At 38.3% G+C, this 19,233-nt stretch overlaps 1 protein-coding gene across 1 annotated transcript; it reads left to right on the top strand.

The window, feature by feature from the left end:
• Nucleotides 1-15,904: 15,904 nt before the first annotated feature.
• On the top strand, nucleotides 15,905-16,303 carry LOC107607408 (uncharacterized). Its single transcript, XM_016309371.1, has one exon. The coding sequence runs from the start codon at nucleotides 15,905-15,907 to the stop codon at nucleotides 16,301-16,303; it is 399 nt and encodes a 132-aa protein (XP_016164857.1).
• Nucleotides 16,304-19,233: the final 2,930 nt, after the last annotated feature.

Below are 19,233 nucleotides of genomic sequence, written 5' to 3'. Positions count from 1 at the left end.
TTAGGAATGGTGTCACTTGGAAGTGAGCTCAGAGGTCTCTCAATGGCAATTTGCTTGGAAAGCTGTCCAATCTGCCTTTCTATATTCTTCATGGATGCTTCTTGGTTCTTTGTTGTCATCTCTTGGTGCTTCATCATTTTATCCATTAAGAGCTCCAAGTTGGTGATCCTCTGAGAGTCTTGTGAGATTGGTTGATTGTGGGGTGTTGAGGGTTGAGGATAAGTATTTTGGGTGGTGGCTTGGTTATTGGATGGATGATGGTTGGGGTAAGTATTTTGTGGTTTTCTGTATGTGTTTTGGTTGTTATTCTGATGGTTGTTTTGGTTTGTGTTTTTCCAGCTATTTTGGTTTGAGTTTCTTTGCCATGGCTGTTGAGTTTGATTGTGATTGTCTCCCCATTTGAGGTTAGGATGGTTCTTCCAAGAGGGGTTGTAAGTATCACCATAAACCTCATTTGTCCCAGAATTTTGATTATGCATATACTGGACTTGTTCCTGCTGTTGATCCTCTTGAGTTTCTTCATTTGTTCCCCATGTGGATGATGGTTGGCTTGTGTTGACGGCTACAACTTGGAGATTATCAATCCTCTTGGCCATTTATTCAAATTGTTGTTGAATCTGCTGTTGCATCATTTTGTTTTGAGCTAGGATTGAGTAAACTCCTTCCAACTCCATAACTCCTTTCCTTTGTGATGGTTGGCGTTGCCTTTGGTGAGCAAAGAAATACTGGTTGTTAGCCACCATATCAATGAGATTTTGGGCTTCGTCTGCAGTTTTCATGAGTTGCAAAGAGCCTCCAGCTGAGTGATCCAATGCTTCCTGGGATTTTAATGTCAAGCCTTCATAAAAATTCTGCAACTTATCCCATTCAGTGAACATTTCAGGAGGGCACTTTCTAATTAGAGCCTTGTATCTCTTCCATGCCTCATAGATGGGTTCAGCGTCCATTTGTGTGAATGTTTGTACCTCAGTCTTCAACCTAATGATCCTTTGAGGTGGGTAAAATTTGGCAAGGAACTTGCTCACTAGATCATCCCAATTGTCGATGCTGTCCCTTGGGAAGGATTCCAACCATTGAGTAGCTTTGTCTCTGAGAGAAAATGGAAACAGCAGTAACTTGTAGCTGTCAGGATGCACACCATTGGTTTTGACAGTGTCACAAATCCTCAAGAAGGTAGACAAGTGTTGGTTAGGGTCTTCAAGTGGTCCTCCTCCATAAGAACAATTATTTTGAACTAAGGTGATGAGTTGTGGCTTCAGTTCAAAGTTATTTGCATTAACATTTGGGGTAAGAATGCTACTCCCACAATGTCTAGGATTTGCAAATGTGTAGGAAGCCAAAACTCTTCTCTGAGGTGGATTATTGTTGTTGTTGACTGCTCCTCCTGGTGGATTTGGTGATTTGTTGAGTGTTCCTCCATGTCTTGGAACTCTTCTTTTGAATCCTCTTCTCCAACAATGTTTTTCCCTCTTTCATCTCTTCTCAACCTTCTGAGAGTTCTTTCGTCTTCTTCACGAAAGCTAGGTATATCTCTCCTTGTCCCTGACATACAAACAAAATATAAAAGTCACAGACAACCAGAGAAACAGTAATACTTCAATCCATTATAGGAATGAAATTTTGGTTAGCTTAAGCAAAAATTCAAACAGTTAGTGTGTTAGTAAAGAGTTAAAGAAACAGAAAAGAAAAAGTGCTTGATCTAGATCTCTACTTCACTTAATCATTGTCAATCTAATCAATCCCCGGCAACGGCGCCAAAAACTTGATGGGAAAATTTTGGAAAACGAATTCCAAAACCCAAACTAACCAGCAAGTGTACCGGGTCGCATCAAGTAGTAAAACTCACTTAGAGTGAGGTCGATCCCACAGGGATTGATGGATCAAGCAACTTTAGTGGGTGATTAGTTTTGTCAAGCTAACATTGAGTGAATTGTGGAAAATGTAGCCAACAGAAAGTAAATAGCAAGTAAAATTAAAGTGCAGAAAGTAAAGTGACTGAAACTTAAAGAGCAAGAAATATAAATTGCAGAAACTTAAATGACAAGAAATGTAAATTGCATCAAATGTAAAGGGGGTTGGGTGCAGGGAAATCAAAGAAAGAAATAGCTCAAGCAATTGAAAAAGAACAAGTAACTGGAAATTTAAATTGCAGGAAGAATAAAGGAAGTTGGGTGGTGGGAATTACAGAAATCAAACAAGAAAGTGTAAATAGCAATCAAACAGAGAAGTAAAAGATGCAATAACATGCGACAGATCTAAACAGAAAAGAGAAATTTCTTGAAAAATTCAAAACAGCAAGATATCTCAACTTAATTGCAAATTCCAAAAAGACAAGTGAAGATCTCAGGGGATCAATGAGACAAGAAAATAAATCTAGATCTCAACCCCTTCCTTGATCCAACAGAAAATAAGATGCAGGAAATTAAAGATTAAAGCAATGAAGAGAACTTTGATTCAAATCACAATTCACTTGAAAGTTGCAGAAGAAGAACAAGAGAAGTTGCAGATAGAGAATGAAAACAGAATTCCTTCCAATCTCAATCCAAGATTTAAAACAAAAATGAAAACTAAGAGAGAGAGCTCTCAATTGGAGCCAACCCCTATACTCTCTAATGGAACTGACATCCTCTCCAAAGATGAAAATGAGAATGATGCCTTTATATAGACTTTTTACAAAATAAAAATAAAATGAAATTGAAATGAAAAACCAATTAAATGAAAATCCTAATTCTAGCTTGTTCTTGTGCCTTGCTTGCTTTGGAATTTTGGTTTAATTTTTGGCCCATGGGTGACACTCCCAGGGCACGGCTCAGTTCAAATATCAAACTGAGCTCTCTATTTGCACTTGGTGTGCCAAGTTGTGCGCACCAAGCCTTCTTTGTTACTGCCCCCTTTGATCCTTGCTCGTGTCACATTGTTGGAGTGCATGGGGGAGTAGTGCTCAGTTAGGAAAGTGAACTGAGCTTTCCTTTGTGTGCCTTGGTAGCGCCTTTGGCTTGAGTGTGAGGTCTTGAGTTCGAACTTTGGTGGAAGTACTTTTGTGAGTCTTACCCTTGAATTTTCTTGAGTGGGAGCCCGATAAAGCTTAGTTGGGAAAGTGAACTGAGCCCTATTTTGCTTTGGAGTGAGGCTCCAGCTTCGAACCTTGGTGGAAGCATTGGCTGATTTTTTTTTGCTTATTTTTGGCCCTTAAAGATGCATTTCACTTGTGCTTCAATTTCATGCCAAATATGGACTATTATATATCGTTGGAAAGCTCTGAATGTCAGCCTTCCAACGCAACTAGAAGCACATCAATTGGACATCTGTAGCTCATGTTATGGCCCTTTGAAGAAGGCATGGTCATGTTGTAAACGCCCAAGTTTTAACTTAGCGAAAATTCTTGCTTCCAAGCTAAGTTTCTTGTACGGCAAAGCTAAGTTCACTTAGTGAACTGGGTGAACTGAGCTTTGTGAGTGCTGATTGTGAAGCTTCCTTAATTTGGTCATGGGCCACGCTTTTAAAAGCGTGGCCTAAGGCTCCAAAGTGTGCTCCAACTTCAAAGTGTGCCCAAAATTCCTCTTTTCTTCTTTTTAGCTTATTTTGTGCTCTTTTTGCTTCTTTTTGTTCTTATTTCCTACAAAGTTTATCAAATCAAAAGATCAAAGAAATATACCATTTAAGCACCAAAGAATGCAATATTTAAGCACTCATCATAAATTTATTGTATGAAAAAGCATAGAAAAACATGACATGATGACATGTCATCAGAACCCAGCAACATGCAAGGAGTTAAAAGAGGTTTGCTGTTCATTCAGAAACTAAGGAGAGAAAACTAGAGTTGTGAGAGTAGTGTTCTGGAAAGAAGTTCCTCTACTTGGATAATACTTTCTTTCAAAGAAGCATTCGGCCAATACTGAAGAACTGCATCTGAGGTTTGCAAATCTGGTTTTGCACATAGCAAAGAGGCTGTTGATGAAGTCAATCTCCTTCATGTTTTACAAATTGTAATGTACTTTTCTTTGTTTATCTTTCTGTAATTTCTTGTGAGAAAAGGCATTGTGAGAAAGCTCAAGTAAAAGCCATGAGTGGAAAAAGGCTGAGTGAAACACTTGAGAGAAAAGCCTAGAGTTATTTTCAGATTTCTTTAGGTATGTTTATGTCTTGTATCTTGTACCTGTAAGGTATCCCTTTCTTAGTTGGGTTAGCACTAAGAGTGAATAGTTAGGTATTAGCATAGCCAATGTCAAGTTAGGTTAGAACTTGAGTGTGAAAGGATTGAGTCAATCCTGTGAAATTGGTGTATGTAATACTGTTAACTATAGTGAAATTCTTCCATAGTTGTGGAGGAGACTGGATGTAGGTTGCATAGCACAAGGCAACCGAACCAGGATACATGCTGGTGTTAGCTTATCTCTTCTCCGCTGAGTTCTGTTTTCTGATATTCATGAGACAAAAATAAATTATCTCATAAATTTCCGCTGTTGAGTTCAAACAGAACCTAAATTAAAAGTTTGTTTTAAAAGGGTAATAACAGGAACTAAAAGGAAGGCATAGATTCAACCCCCCTTCTCTAAGCCTACCACAACCTTCAATTGGTATCAGAGCTAAGGTCTCAAGAATCAAGCTTAACCACTTGGAGCAAAGATCCAATGGCGAACAACTTCGGCACAACCACAGTTGCCTACACCCTCACTGAAGGCCAGTCAAACAACCGACCAACTTTCTTCAACGGGAAGAACTACTCCTACTGGAAAGAAAGGATAAGGATTTTCATCCAATCTATTAACTACAACATATGGAAGATTGTTGTGAGCGATCCCAAGATCCCAACAAAAACAAGTGCTGATGGAGTGGTGACTCCAAAAGAAGAAGCTGAATGGAATGAAGATGATAAGAAGAAGATAGAGCTGAATGCTAAAGCAATCAACCTTCTTCACTGTGCTATCAGTTTTGAAGAGTACCGGAAGGTGTCTAGATACAAGACAGCCAAAGAAATCTGGGAAAAACTCCAGGTTACACACGAAGGCACTAAACAAGTCAAAGAAACAAGGATTGATATGCTACGAAAAGAGTACGAGATGTTTAGCATGAAGGATAGAGAAAGCATTGATGAAGCGTTTGAGAGATTCTCAATAATAATCAACAACCTTGATGCTATGGGTACAAACTATGCAGAATAAACCTTGGTGAGAAAACTCCTTAGAAGCCTCACAAAAGAATGGGAAAACACTGCCACTGTCCTAACCGAGAGTAACAACATAAGTCCCATAACCTATGATGAGCTGAGAGGAAAACTCCTTGCCTATGAAGCCACACAGACAAACACAGACTCAAAGAAAAAGGGAATAGCCCTCAAGTCACAAATAGAACCGAAAGAGAGTAAGTCTAGTGATGGTATTTCAGATGACGAGCTTTTATTTTTTGCTAGGAGATTTAGAAGGATGATGAAGAACAAGGGCAAATACAAAGGTTCAAGTTCAAAGGAGCACAAGATCGACTTGAGCAAAGTGACGTGCCATCACTGCAAGGAGGCTGGACACTTCAAGCTAAACTGTCCAAAGCTCAAAAAGGAGGACAAAGGAAAGAAGGAAAGGAAGAGAGTACTCATGACAGCTTGGGAGGATCTTGAGAACGACTCAAATGAAGAAGAAGAATCTGAAGGAGATGACAAAGACTGTTTCATGGCTGAAAACAACAATCTTGATGAGGTAAATTATTATGATTTGACCATTGAGGACTTACATGCTATTATTGATGATCTCACTTTAAACACCTCAAAACTGCTTGATAAGTACAATGAATGCAGATCTGAAAGAGATGTGTTAAGAGTTGAAAATGATTTTTTAAAAGAAAAAGTGAAGGAAACTGAATGTGCTTTGGACATCATTGAAGAAAACAGATTTCTAAAATCTGAACTTGAAAAATTAAAAGGAAAGCACATTGTGGATCCTTCTCATGAGTTAATTGCTGAAAATGAAAGATTAAATGATATCATTAAAAGGCTGAATGGTGACTTAGCAAAATTTGCTCAAGGTTCTAGTAACTTGGACAAATTACTTGCAAGTCAAAGACCATTGTTTGAAAAATCTGGTTTAGGCTACAAAGCCAAGGAAGATGCAGTTTCCAACACTTCCTCTATAAAATTTGTGGCATCTTCATCAAATACCATATCCATACCAAACAGATTAGGTATTGGATATATTTCAACTTTTGAAGAAAAATTTGATGAAGTATACACAAGTGAAACTGAGCCTTCACCAATAACTGATCCGAGTTCAAACCGGCCAGGTTTGGGTTACATTTTAAAAAATGAGGCTATTTTCAAGAAACCACTATTTTACAACAAAATCTCATATTTGAAAGGTAAAAATGTTCAAAGAAATTCTGGTGAAAATGCATTTGCAAAGAGGAATAAATTTAATAAAAATCAGTTTGTCAAAAGAAATGCATCTCCTCCAAAAACCAGAAAATTTCAACACTTTAATCATTTCAAGCAATATAACTTACCTCAATTTCAGCGACACACATCAATAAATCATTGTGTCAATTGCAAGAAATTTGGTCACTCATATGCACAATGTTTCATTGAAAAAAGAGTTGTTGGAAACAAAGTTTACAATGTTGTTTGTGATTTCAATGCACTTGGGCAACCAAGATGGATTAACTTCAAAGGATCCAAATCAATTTGGATACCTAACGCTACTTGAAACTCTTCATGCAGATTTGCTTAGAATCTAAGAACAAAAAGGACATGTGGTACATGGATGGTGGATGTTCAAGGCACATGACTGGAAGGTCAACCTACTTCATCAAACTAAACAAGTATGATGGAGGTTTTGTGACCTTTGGAGATGATGGTAAAGGTAAAATCATTGCTGTTGGAAAAGTAGGTAATGAGCAATCTACTTTCATTGATGATGTACTTTTGGTATGTGGTTTGAAGCACAATCTTTTGAGCATAAGTCAGCTGTGTGATTTAGGATATTTAGTTGTTTTCAAAAGGCTTGAATGCTGTGTTGTTAATGAAAAGACAAATGAAGTAATGTTTGTTGCCAAGCATTTTAATAATATGTATGGACTTACTCTAGATGAACTAAAGGATCAAAATGTAGCTTGTCTTCACTCTAAAGAATCTGAAAAGTGGTTATGGCACAAGAGATTGGGCCATGCAAGTATGTTTCAAATAAACAAACTTGTAAAGAAAGAATTAGTAAGAGGTCTTCCTTTGATAAAGTTTGACAAAGACATCACTTGTGATGCTTGCCAAATGGGAAAACAAATAAAAAGTTCTTTTAAACCAAAGGAAGACATCTCTACTAAAAGACCTCTTGAGTTGCTACACATTGATTTATTTGGTCCAACAAGAACTCAAAGCCTAGGTGGTAAACATTATGGTTTAGTAATTGTGAATGAATACACTAGGTTTGGTTGGGTTTTATTTCTTGCACACAAAAATGAAGCCTTTTCGGCCTTTGAACCTTTTTGCAAGAAAATTCAAAATGAAAAGGATTTGAAAATCTCTTCTATAAGGAGTGATAATGGAACTGAATTTGAAAATAATTTATTTGAATCCTTTTGTGAGAAATTTGGAATATCTCACAACTTCTCTTGTCCAAGAACACCACAACAAAATGGTGTTGTGGAAAGAAGAAATAGAAGCATATAAGAGATGACAAGAGCTATGCTTTGTGAGAGTAATGTTCCAAAATTCCTTTGGGCTGAAGCGGTTAACACGGCTTGCCACATTTTAAATAGAACAATCACAAGAAAATTTTTAAAGAAAACCCCTTATGAACTTTGGAAAGGCTACCCACCAAACTTAGATTACTTGCACATTTTTGGATGCAAATGTTTTATTTTAAATAACAAAGAAATTTTGAGAAAATTTGATCCAAAGGCTTATGAGTGTTTGTTTGTAGGATATTCCCAACTAGTAAAGCATATAGGGTTTATCATCAAGATGATAGAATTATTGAAGAGTCCATACATGTTACATTTTGTGATACTAACTTGGTGCAAAACATTTTGGAAGATTGTGATGCAGGAAATTAGGCTCAAAAGGAAGATGAAATCACTCAAAATCATGAAAAAGAAATTCTGGTCAAACTGAACCAGAAACTACACCTGCTGAAAATTCGAGAGACAATTCCATTTTGTCTCATGAATTTGAAAGAAATCCTGGAAATAGCAGCACCCAGAATCCCTTGGTGACTGAATCTGCCACCAAGTCTACCAGACCTCGTGAATGGAGATTCTTGAAGAATTATCCTGAGGAATTTGTCATTGGGGACGTCTCTCATGGAGTGCAAACAAGGTCTTCCACTAGAAAGGCAAATGAAGGATCAAATATTGCCCTTCTTTAACAAATTAAGCCTCAAAATGTCAAGGAAGCACTCAGTGACCCTTCTTGGGTTAAAGCTATGGAGGATGAGCTTCTTGAGTTTGAAAAGAACCAAGTATGGACTTTGGTTCCAAGGCCAAGTGGAAAGAAAGTGACCGGCAATAAGTGGATATTTCGAAACAAGTTGGGAGAAGATGGTAGCATTGCAAGAAACAAGGCAAGGCTGGTGGCACAAGGATATGACCAAGAAGAAGGAATAGACTTTGATGAATCCTTTGCCCATGTTGCCCGAATAGAAGCCATAAGACTTCTCTTAGCTTATGCTGCACATTGTGGTTTTAAATTATATCAAATGGATGTGAAATGTGCATTTTTTAATGGAGTGATAGATAGAGAAGTGTATGTGGAGCAGCCTCCTGGTTTTGAAAATAAAGAGCATTCTAATCATGTCTTCAAATTATCTAAAGCTCTCTATGGATTAAGACAAGCTCCTTGAGCTTGGTATGAGAGACTTAGCTCTTTTCTTTTGAAAAATGGTTTTCAAAGAGGCACCACTGACACAACTCTATTTATCAAGAACTCTAATGATTCTTTTATTCTAGTCCAAATATTTGTTGATGACATTATTTTTGGATCAGCCAATGAATCCCTTTATTCTGAATTTAGAAAACTCATGACAAGTAAATTTTACATGAGTATGATGGGTGAACTTAATTTTTTCCTTGGGCTGCAAATTAAACAAACTGAAAAAGGTATTTTCATTCATCAAGAAAAGTATGCCAAGGAATTAGTTAAGAAATTTGGTATGGAAAATGCCAAACCCATGGGAACTCCCATGCATCCTAGTTCTAAATTAGATAAGGGAGAAACTGAGAAAGATGTTGATGAGACTAGGTATAGAGGAATGATTGGTTCTCTTATGTACTTAACTTCCTCTAGGCCCGATATTGTGCAAAGTGTTGGATTGTGTTCTAGGTTCCAATCCAAACCTAAAGAGTCACATCTTTCTGCAATTAAAAGGATCATTAGATATGTTCATGGCACATCCAATTTTGGTCTTTGGTATCCTAAGATTGATGATTTTTCTGCAGTTGGTTATTGTGATGCAGATTTTGCTAGTGATAGAGTTGATAGAAGGAGCAATTCTGGTTTATATTGTTTCCTTGGAAAGTCATTGAATATTTGGTCAAGTAAAAAGCAACCAACAGTGGCCTTATCTACTGCAGAGGCTGAGTATATTGCTGCTTCTTCTTGTTGTTCTCAGCTTTTATGGTTAAAAACACAACTTTCTGATTACAAATTAAAGGCTGAAAATATTCCCTTGATGTGTGATAATATGAGTGCCATTAACATTTCTAAAAATCCAGTTTTGCACTCTTGGACTAAGCATATTGAAGTGAAATTTCACTCAATAAGAGAACATGTCCAAAAAGGGGATATTTGCATTCAATTTGTTAAATCAGAGGAGCAATTAGCAGATATTTTTACAAAACCATTAGCTGAGGATAGATTCTGCATGCTTAGGATTTGTCTAGGAATTTTGAGTTATGATTCTTTATTTGAAAAGTTCTGATGTATTTGTTGTAGCTTTTTGTCTCATAAACAGGTATGAGACAATTCTGGGCAGGTGATGAACGTTTCCTTCAAGTCAGCGCGTACTGGGCTTACTCAAGTGAAAAATTGATCTGGACTAACCTCAAATCATATCTGGGTAGTCCTAAATATTTCACTAAAATCCAAACCCCATCTGGGCCCAATATGAATGTTACATTCTTGTTTACTTGATTTTTTGATGATTTGTGTGCTTAAGTTTTATTTAAAATTTTTTTGGCCCAAAAAAGTTTTCAAGCTAATTTATTTTTTTGTTTTGTTTTGTTTTGTTTTGATCTAAAAAGGGTTTCATTTTAATTTTGTTGACTTTCAAGATTTAAAATTAATTTCCTGTTTTATTTAAAAATCAAATAAAATCTTTCTTGAATGAGGTCATGTCTTTTCAAGTCTTTTCAAAAGATAATGCAGTTGCATGGTTTTGGAAATCCACTTTTGGGTACGGTTACCAACACTCCCTCTCTTCCCTCCATAACTTCTCCTCTAACTTTTCAGTTTCTTCCCACTCTCTTTACTGCTTGTCTTCCATCAAAAGCCTAAATATTACCAAATGAGGACGAAAACCCTGGCAAAAAGACCTCCTTGTGAGAAAATCTTCAAGCGGTCCACCAAACCTGCAACTCGCTCCCAAGACCGAACCTTCACGCCTTCACCCTCTCCTTCCACCTCTCCTCCTCGCACTAGTCCCATGGCCCGAACCAAGACCACGCCAAGGTTCCCTGCCTCTGCCAAGCCGACGCCACCACCAAAGGCCGCACCTTCCAAGCCTGGCTCCTCAAAACCTGGTTCTGCAAAGCTTAGCTCCTCCAAAGGCAAACGTCCGGCGACTGAAGAACCCATTCCCGAACCAACACAACCCAAATCCAGGTCGGTTCCAGTGCGCTCACAAAGAGGTAACCCTCATCGCCCTCTCAAATCTGTTAAAGAACCAGACATTGGCCCTTTTGATCACAAAGCTCACTTTTTGACTTCTCATTCGAACTATAACCCTTATAGATTCAAATCTGCCATGAACAATAATTTTTATGAAGGGGTTATCCAATATCGTACCCTATGTCCCTCTTTTCTCACTGATTTGCCATCTTTGAAAAGAAAAGGTTTTCCATTTGTTGATAACTTGATTTTTCTGGACTGGAATCACCTTTTTGACATCAAAAAGCCTGTTTATCCCTTGTTGGTCAAAGAATTTTATGCAAACATGACCTATCATGAAGGCACTGCTCACTCATATGTAAAGGGCCGATACATAGTTTTAAATAATGAAACTATCAGTGATGCTTTGAAGTATACTGATGTTGGGCCTTGTGCTTACACTTCGGTTAAGTGGGATGAAGGTGTTGGAATTTTCTATCATGATGCATTGGCACACATCTGTGAACATGTTTCTTTAATTGATGGCATTACACCCACTCACAAAGCCCTAGGATATGAGTGTGCTCAATTGCACCGAATGGTCAACCATATTATTCTGCCTCAAAGCGGCTCATATCAAAGGGTTTCCTACACTAATACTCTTGTTTTATATGCCTTTCTCACCAAAACTGAAATTTCATTTGCATACTTGATGGTTAGATATATGTTTGACTCTGTTAGGAGTGAAAAGAACAAAGCACTTCCTTATGGCATGTTTCTAACTTGTATATTTGAGTTTTTTGGTGTTGACTTGACCAATGAGAACTATGAAAATAGACATTCATACCTAAAGGGGGGTGGTTCAGTGAAACAGAACAAAGGACCCACTAGATCTGAAAGAGTTGTCCTAGATGATGAAGATGATGATGTTGTCCCTGAGGATTCTCCTGCTCCGTCCACTGAGGGTACTTCCATCTCCACTGGGAAGAAATCTGCTCTGCTGAATGTGGTCAAGGATGTCGCTCAAGAGTTTGTTTCCCAATCAAATCACATGATTGCCATGAGCAAGGAACAAAGGAAGCTTGCTAGCAAGCATGAGAACTTCCTGAAGAAATCAAGGGATAGGGTGGCTGTGCTCATGACCTTCATTGATAACCTTCAAAATGATAAAGACATTGCCACTGATGTTGAAGAGGAAGCTGCTTCGGAGGGGAATGGTTCTGATGCCTAGGATTTGTCTCATGAAAACTGTGGCTGCTGCTCTCTTTTTGTCTCATGATTTATGTTTCTTTAAGTTACTTTTGAACTGTTTCATTTTGGATGACTATAATAACTCTGGATACTGCTGCACCTGTGATAGTTTAGTTAGTACTTCAAACTGTACTCTAACTCTTTTCTACAGGATACAAGACTTTGTTTTTTGTTAATCCTATTTATTATCCACCCTTGATGACAAAAGGGGGAGTAATAGCAATAGGATAATATTTTTTTTGAGATTTTTGCTGCATTAATACTTGATTTCACATGCTGAATAATTCTCTACTGCATTAATACTTGCTTTCACATGCTGAATCATTTTGCTGATGATATTAGCTTGATGTTGGGCTGATTATGTGATGTTACTTATTTGATATCCCTTAGCCAATTGTGCTCTCTTTAAGTGTAATGTAAAACAGGAACAAAGAAGAAAGCATAAATCCAGGGGGAGCTAATCTTGAAAAAGAAAGGGGGAGCAACACAAGAGAAAAATGACAAAAATCAAAGGGAGTTTTCTAAACGTGACTCAAACTCATTTCCTTTTGATTATTGCTTAAATTATGTTTGTCATCAAGGGGGAGATTGTTGAGTTAAGAAATTAACTAAATTAATTAGTGATGACAAACATTATTTTTGGGCAAAATAAATAATTAGTGTTGATTAATTATATTTACTTATTACTAATTGTTTATTGTTGCAGGCCAAAATTCCATAGCCCAAATGGAATGAAAAGCAATTAGCAAGGTTGGTGGGCTGAAAGCAAAAATCAGAAGCCCAAAAGAAACAAAGCCAAAGAAATCAAAACGGGTTGCTTAATGGAAATCCAATCCAAGCCCGTATCCATCCCACAAAGCTTCTCTTGTAAGATTGAAGTCTTCACTCTTTCAATGTGCAACATTCCTCTCCTCTCCGATCAAGTCAAATCAAAGCTTCAGAAAAGTAAGAAAGAGAAAGAGAGAAAAAGCTTCTTCCCTAAGCTAGTAACCAAAGAAGCAAGAGAGAGAAAAGTTTAAGCTTGAAGCACAGAAGCCAAAATAGAAAAACCAAACCAAATTAAGCTTAAGTTAAAGGCAATCCATCTCATCTTGCATGTATCAGATCTTCTTCTCTTCTTCCCAACTCTCTGCTCTATCCAAAATGGGATACAAGGAGAAAGAAGATTTCTGTTCTTCTCTGCTGTGTATCTACGGTCTTAAGCAAGACTTGGGGACCAAGTTGGTTTTCAAGGGCTCAGATCAAGTTGACCATTGGAAGATTTCTATGGTTACTGCTTCATGGCTTTCGGTCAAGATAAGGAAGTCAGAAGGAAAGTTTCTACTCCAAGGTTTAATGTGAAAAAGTGAATCTGTGGGTTGGTGAAGCTCAAGGCTCAAGATGTTGACCTTGGAAGAAGAACCCAGTAGCATGTAAGGAGTTAAAAGAGGTTTTCTGTTTATTCAGAAACTAAGGAGAGAAAACCAGAGTTGTGAGAGTAGTATTTTGGAAAGAAGTTCCTCTACTTGGATAATGCTTTCTTTCAAAGAAGCATTCGGCCAATACTGAAGAACTGCATCTGAAGTTTGCAAATCTGGTTTTGCACATAGCAAAGAGGCTGTTGATGAAGTCAATCTCCTTCATGTTTTACAAATTTTAATGTACTTTTCTATGTTTATCTTTCTGTAATTTCTTGTGAGAAAAGGCATTATGAGAAAGCTCAAGTAAAAGCCATGAGTGGAAAAAGGCTGAGTGAAACACTTGAGAGAAAAGCCTAGAGTTATTTTCAGATTTTTTTAGGTATGTTTATGTCTTGTATCTTGTACCTATAAGGTATCCCTTTCTTAGTTGGGTTAGCACTAAGATTAAATAGTTAGGTATTAGCATAGCCAATGCCAAGTTAGGTTAGAACTTGAGTGTGAAAGAATTGAGTCAATCTTATGAAATTGGTGTATGTAATACTGTTAACTATAGTGAAATTCTTCCATAGTTATGGAGGAGACTAGATGTAGGTTGCATAGCACAAGGCAACCAAACCAGGATACATGCTGGTGTTAGCTTATCTCTTCTCTGCTGAGTTCTGTTTTCTGATATTCATAAGACAAAAATAAATTGTCTCATAAATTTCCGCTGCTGAGTTCAAACAGAACCTAAATTGAAAGTTTGTTTTAAAAGGGTAATAACAGGAACTAAAAGGAAGGCATAGATTCAACCCCCCTTTTCTAAGCCTACCATAACCTTCAGACCTCATTTACCTGTCTCTATGGTTTTTTTGCTTATAGGAGAATTCCCTTTGGATTGTGAAATGCACCTGCAACATTCCAAAGGTGTATGCTCTCCATATTTTTAGACATGATTGAAAGATTTATTGAAGTGTTTATGGATGACTTCTCTGTGTTTGGTGATTCATATTCTAACTACTTGCACCACTTAGCCTTGGTGCTAAAGAGATGCCAAGAAACCAACCTTATTTTGAACTGGGAAAAATGCCACTTTATGGTCACAGAGGGGGTGGTTCTTGGCCACAAGATCTCAAAAAGAGGCATAGAAGTGGACAAGGCTAGGGTGGAGGTGATTGAAAAGTTACCCCCACCTGCAATGTCAAAGCAGTTAGAAGTTTTCTAGGACATGTTGGCTTCTATGGGAGGTTCATTAGAGACTTCTCAAAGGTTGCCAAACCTTTGAACAACCTACTTGTCTCTAATGTACCTTTTGTTTTTGATAAAGAGTGCATGCTAGCCTTTGAAGAACTTAAGAACAAACTCTCCTCTGCACCTATCATAGCACCACCTTGCTGGGATCTCACCTTTGAGCTGATGTGTGATGCATCTGACTTTGCTATTGGTGCTGTTTTAGGACAGAGGTGGGAAAAATTGGTGCATGTTATTTATTGGCTCTAAACTAATTGTATTCACTGATCATGCAACACTCAAATATTTGCTTACCAAACAAGAGTCCAAGCCAAGACTAATAAGGTGGAGTAGAAAACAAAGTGGCTGACCACCTTTCAAGAATCCCACAAAAAGAAGATGAGGCACATCAATTTACAGTAAATGAGAGCTTCCCTGATGAGTAGTTGATGATGATCTAAGAAGCTCCTTGGTTTGCGGACATAGCCAATTTCAAGGCTATTAGAGTGCTACCAACAAGCATCAACAAACACATAAGGAGAAAGCTAATCAAAGATGCCAAACACTACATTTGGGATGAGCCCTTTTTATTCAAGAAGTGTGCTGATGAGATCTTGAAAAGCTGTATTTCCCATGAAGAAGGGCAGGAAGTACTTTGGCAATGTCATGGCTCTGCATATGGAGGCCATTTTAGTGGGGAAAGAACTGCAGCTAAGGTGCTACAATGTGGGTTCTATTGGCCAACCATGTTCAAGGATGCAAAGGAATTGGTATCAAGGTGTGATGAATGCCAAAGGCTGGCAATCTACCCAAGAAAAATGAGATGCCACAGAGGTTTATAATGGAACTAGAATTGTTTGATGTGTGGGAAATTGATTTTATGGGACCTTTCCCATCTTCCTACTCAAATAATTATATATTGGTGGCTATAGATTATGTGTCTAAGTGGGTAGAAGCCATAGCCACAGAAACAAATGACAACAAAGTTGTGATGAACTTCTTGAGAAAGAATATCTTCAGCCGATTTGGAGTTCCTAGTGCCCTCATTAGTGATGGAGGAACACACTTCTGCAACAAGTAACTTGAAGCACTCCTATCTAAATATGGAGTGAAGCACAAAGTGGCAACTCCATACCATCCACAAACCAACGGACAAGCTGAGATTTCAAACAGGGAGCTCAAAAGAATTCTTGAAAAAACTGTTGGAAGCTCAAGAAAAGATTGGTCTAAAAAGCTGGATGATGCCTTATAGGCCTACAAGATGGCCTTCAAAAAACCTATTAGGATGTCTCTATACCAATTGGTGTTTGGTAAGGCTTGTCACTTACCAGTTGAGCTCGAACATAGAGCATTTTGTGCTCTAAAAATGCTGAATTTTGATGATCAAGCTGCTGGAGAAAGGAGGCTAATGCAACTCAATGAACTGGAGGAATTCAGAAATCAAGCTTTTGAGAATGCAAAGATCTACAAGGAAAACACAAAGAGGTGGCATGATCAAAAGATAGCAAGGAGAGAGTTCATCGAAGGTCAGAAAGTGCTGTTGTACAATTCAAGACTTAAGTTCTTCCCAAGGAAGCTTAAGTCTCGATGGTCTGGACCCTTCACCATCCTCAAAGTGTTTCCTTATGGCCAAGTAGAGCTCATAGAAGACAAAACATAAAGAACTTTTACTATAATGGCCATAGACTCAAGCATTATTTGGGAGACTCACTGGATGAGAAGAGAGTGAGCTACCACCTCAGCTAAAGAAGGAAGGACGTCAAGCTAATGACGCTAAAGAAGCGCTAGTTGGGAGGCACCCCAACACTTTATATCCTTTTGATTTACTGCTTTCTTAGAAGTAGCTTAAAACTGTCAACTTAGGTAGTTTAAGTCTCAGTTTAATATTGTTGTTTCATTGCTTTCTAAAGGTAGAATGTAGGTGGAAGATTAGAAAGTTTAAATATCAATTTTTGGTAGTTAGAAAATCTTCAATTTGTTTTCTTTTCTCTAGAAGTGCAATTTGATGAGTACATTTACTGATGATGAGTAATTGGGCTGAGAACTAGCTAAAAAGCTAAGTTTGATGTGGCCACCAACCCACTTAATCTAGGCTTACAACCAATCGAACAAATTAAATTTTGAAAAGTAAGCCCGGAGATTAAGTTTGGTGTGGCCACCACCATACGAACTCCACCTAGCAAGCCCAATGCCATTCAAGTTAAAAGCATTTAATAAATTGGTGGGTGCAAGAAAGTTGGTTTTAAATGTGTTCGGAAGGGGTTAGAAGTGAAGGAATGTGAGAGAATTGGAATTATTTCACCCTTATGAACACATTAAAAACCCAATGATGAACCCAATTTATTAGATGTAATGGGATTAAGTTTGGTGTCCCAAGGGACACTCATCAGTTGCAACTTCATTTGCTCCTATTAAAAGGAATTTGAGGGATTCTTTTGTCATTACTCATGGGGTTTCAGTTTTTATTTTTTAGGAGAGAGAATGGGGCCCACATGATTGATATCTCATAAAGAAGGGAGTCAAAGTGTACTTGCACTTTGGAACTCAACACATGCAGGAAGCAAAGAGGGATAAGGATTGGTGACTCTTCCCACGCTAGGCGCCACTCCCCAAGTGGGAAAACATTGAATTGCTTTAACTTCGCACCATTCAGACCACACTTTCCACCCCTATAAAAACCCCTTACTTTTCCCACCTCTCCTCCCACTTCAAACCCCAACTACACATACAAAAAGGACCCCCACAGTTCCTTCTTTCCTCTCATCTCCTTCCTCTTTTCTTTTCCTTTCTTCTTCTACTTGATTAGGGACAATCAAGTCCTAAGTTTGGTGTTGGAGCAAAACTGTGTTTTTCTTGCTCTCTTACAACTTTCTTCAACTTTCTTTAACCCTTCAAACACCCTTTCTTCATCCCAATGGCACCACCAAGAGCCTCATTATCTAAGAAAAGAAAGACCAAGGAACCAACCTTAGGATCCTCAAGCCACAATGAACACAAGTTCCTCTTTTCATTCAACCAAAACCAATTTTATGGTTGGGTGAGTGAGAAGAAAATTATTCCAGAGGTTGGTTTTCAATTGGGAAGGAATGAACACCCTGAGATCAATAGGGAAATCAACAACAGAGGGTGGGCACTCTTGTGCAACCTACCAAGGAAAGTGGTGGAAAGCTTGGTTAGAGAGTTTTACGCCAATACTGTGCCTCAGCTAGGGCAACCCTATGGCTATCTTAGCTATGTTAGGGGGAAAACCGTTGCCTACAACCCCTCTAACATAGACAGGATGCTCATGGTGAAGCAAACAAGCTCCACTCAAAGCTATGAAGAAAAAATGAAGCAACAAGACCCAGGATTTGATGAAATCCTCAATGAGATTTGTTTGTTGAATGTGCAATGGATAAATGACAAAGATGGAAGACCCAACCAGCTGAGAAGAAGGGATTTGAGCCCCCAAGTAAGAGGGTGGCTGGATTTTGTGAGGAGATCTCTCAACCCAACATCCAACACCTCTGAGGTGACAGTGGAAAGAGCTATGCTCATATACAGCATCATAAGAGGAGAAAATGTGAATGTTAGGGAGATGATTGCCAACAACATCAATAGGGTGCTGAAAAGCACCAAGGATAGCGCAAGGTTGGCCTTCCCCAACATTATCCAAAGGCTATGTGATGAAGCAGGGGTTGAGAAGATTATTGATGAGGTGCTGGTAGAACAAGATAAGCCTATAACTGTCAAGAAGATGGCTAAAGTGGTGGCTGTCAACCCACTTGAGAGGAGAAGGGAGCATAGAGGGCATGTTCATGTGCCACAAGGGCAACCACAACAAGAAGAAGAGCAACCACACTACCTAGCACTCCAACCACCACCATACCAACAATACCAACAATTTCCTAGAGGTTTCAACTGGGAGCAATTGTAAGGAGATATACACCAAATAAAGGGAGATATACATCATCTGAGAGAAGATGTCAACTAACTTAAGGATCAACAAAAGCAATGGGACCAAGTGAATGATAACATACAACAACTCCAAGGGAGTTTGGAGCACATGAGGAAGGAACAGCAGGAACAGTTCGACTAGGGAGAGATGCAAAGCACACTCAACAAGATAGTGGAGCAAAATAAATGGCAGCAGAGGAACCTTGCTGAGTTCAGGAATCTTTATGATGCCAGAACTATTTCAAGGAGGCAATATGATATCAACACACAAGCAAAGCTGAATCACTTGTGTAATGCTGTGGCTACCTTAAACCCTGGATACCCAACATTCATGCAAGGAATGGAGGAGTTGAGTGCAAGACAAGAGGAAATTCTGGAAGAAGGATAAAAGAAATTACATGAGGAGGCTAGGATTTTGGAAGCCCAAAGACACAAAGGCACAAGAGAGATCCTCCAAAAAGGATGATGATGACTCCTCCCCCTCCAAAAAGAAAGACAAAGGAAAAGGGCCAATGAACTGAAGCTGCTCAAGGTTGTTAAGTCCCATGGTTAACATTCTCAAATTTCTGAATTTCTGTTTAGTTTCTTTATGTTTTAATTTCTGTTTGATAATAAAATGCAATGTTAGGATAGTTTATGTTTAATGCTTAGTTT

Source organism: Arachis ipaensis, chromosome B7, assembly GCF_059453495.1.
Source record: "Arachis ipaensis isolate K30076 ecotype BB chromosome B7, ASM5945349v1, whole genome shotgun sequence".
In the NCBI taxonomy this organism is placed as follows: Eukaryota; Viridiplantae; Streptophyta; class Magnoliopsida; order Fabales; family Fabaceae; genus Arachis; species Arachis ipaensis.
The sequence above is the reverse complement of the archived record's forward strand: the minus strand, read 5'-3'. Positions and strand labels throughout refer to the sequence as shown.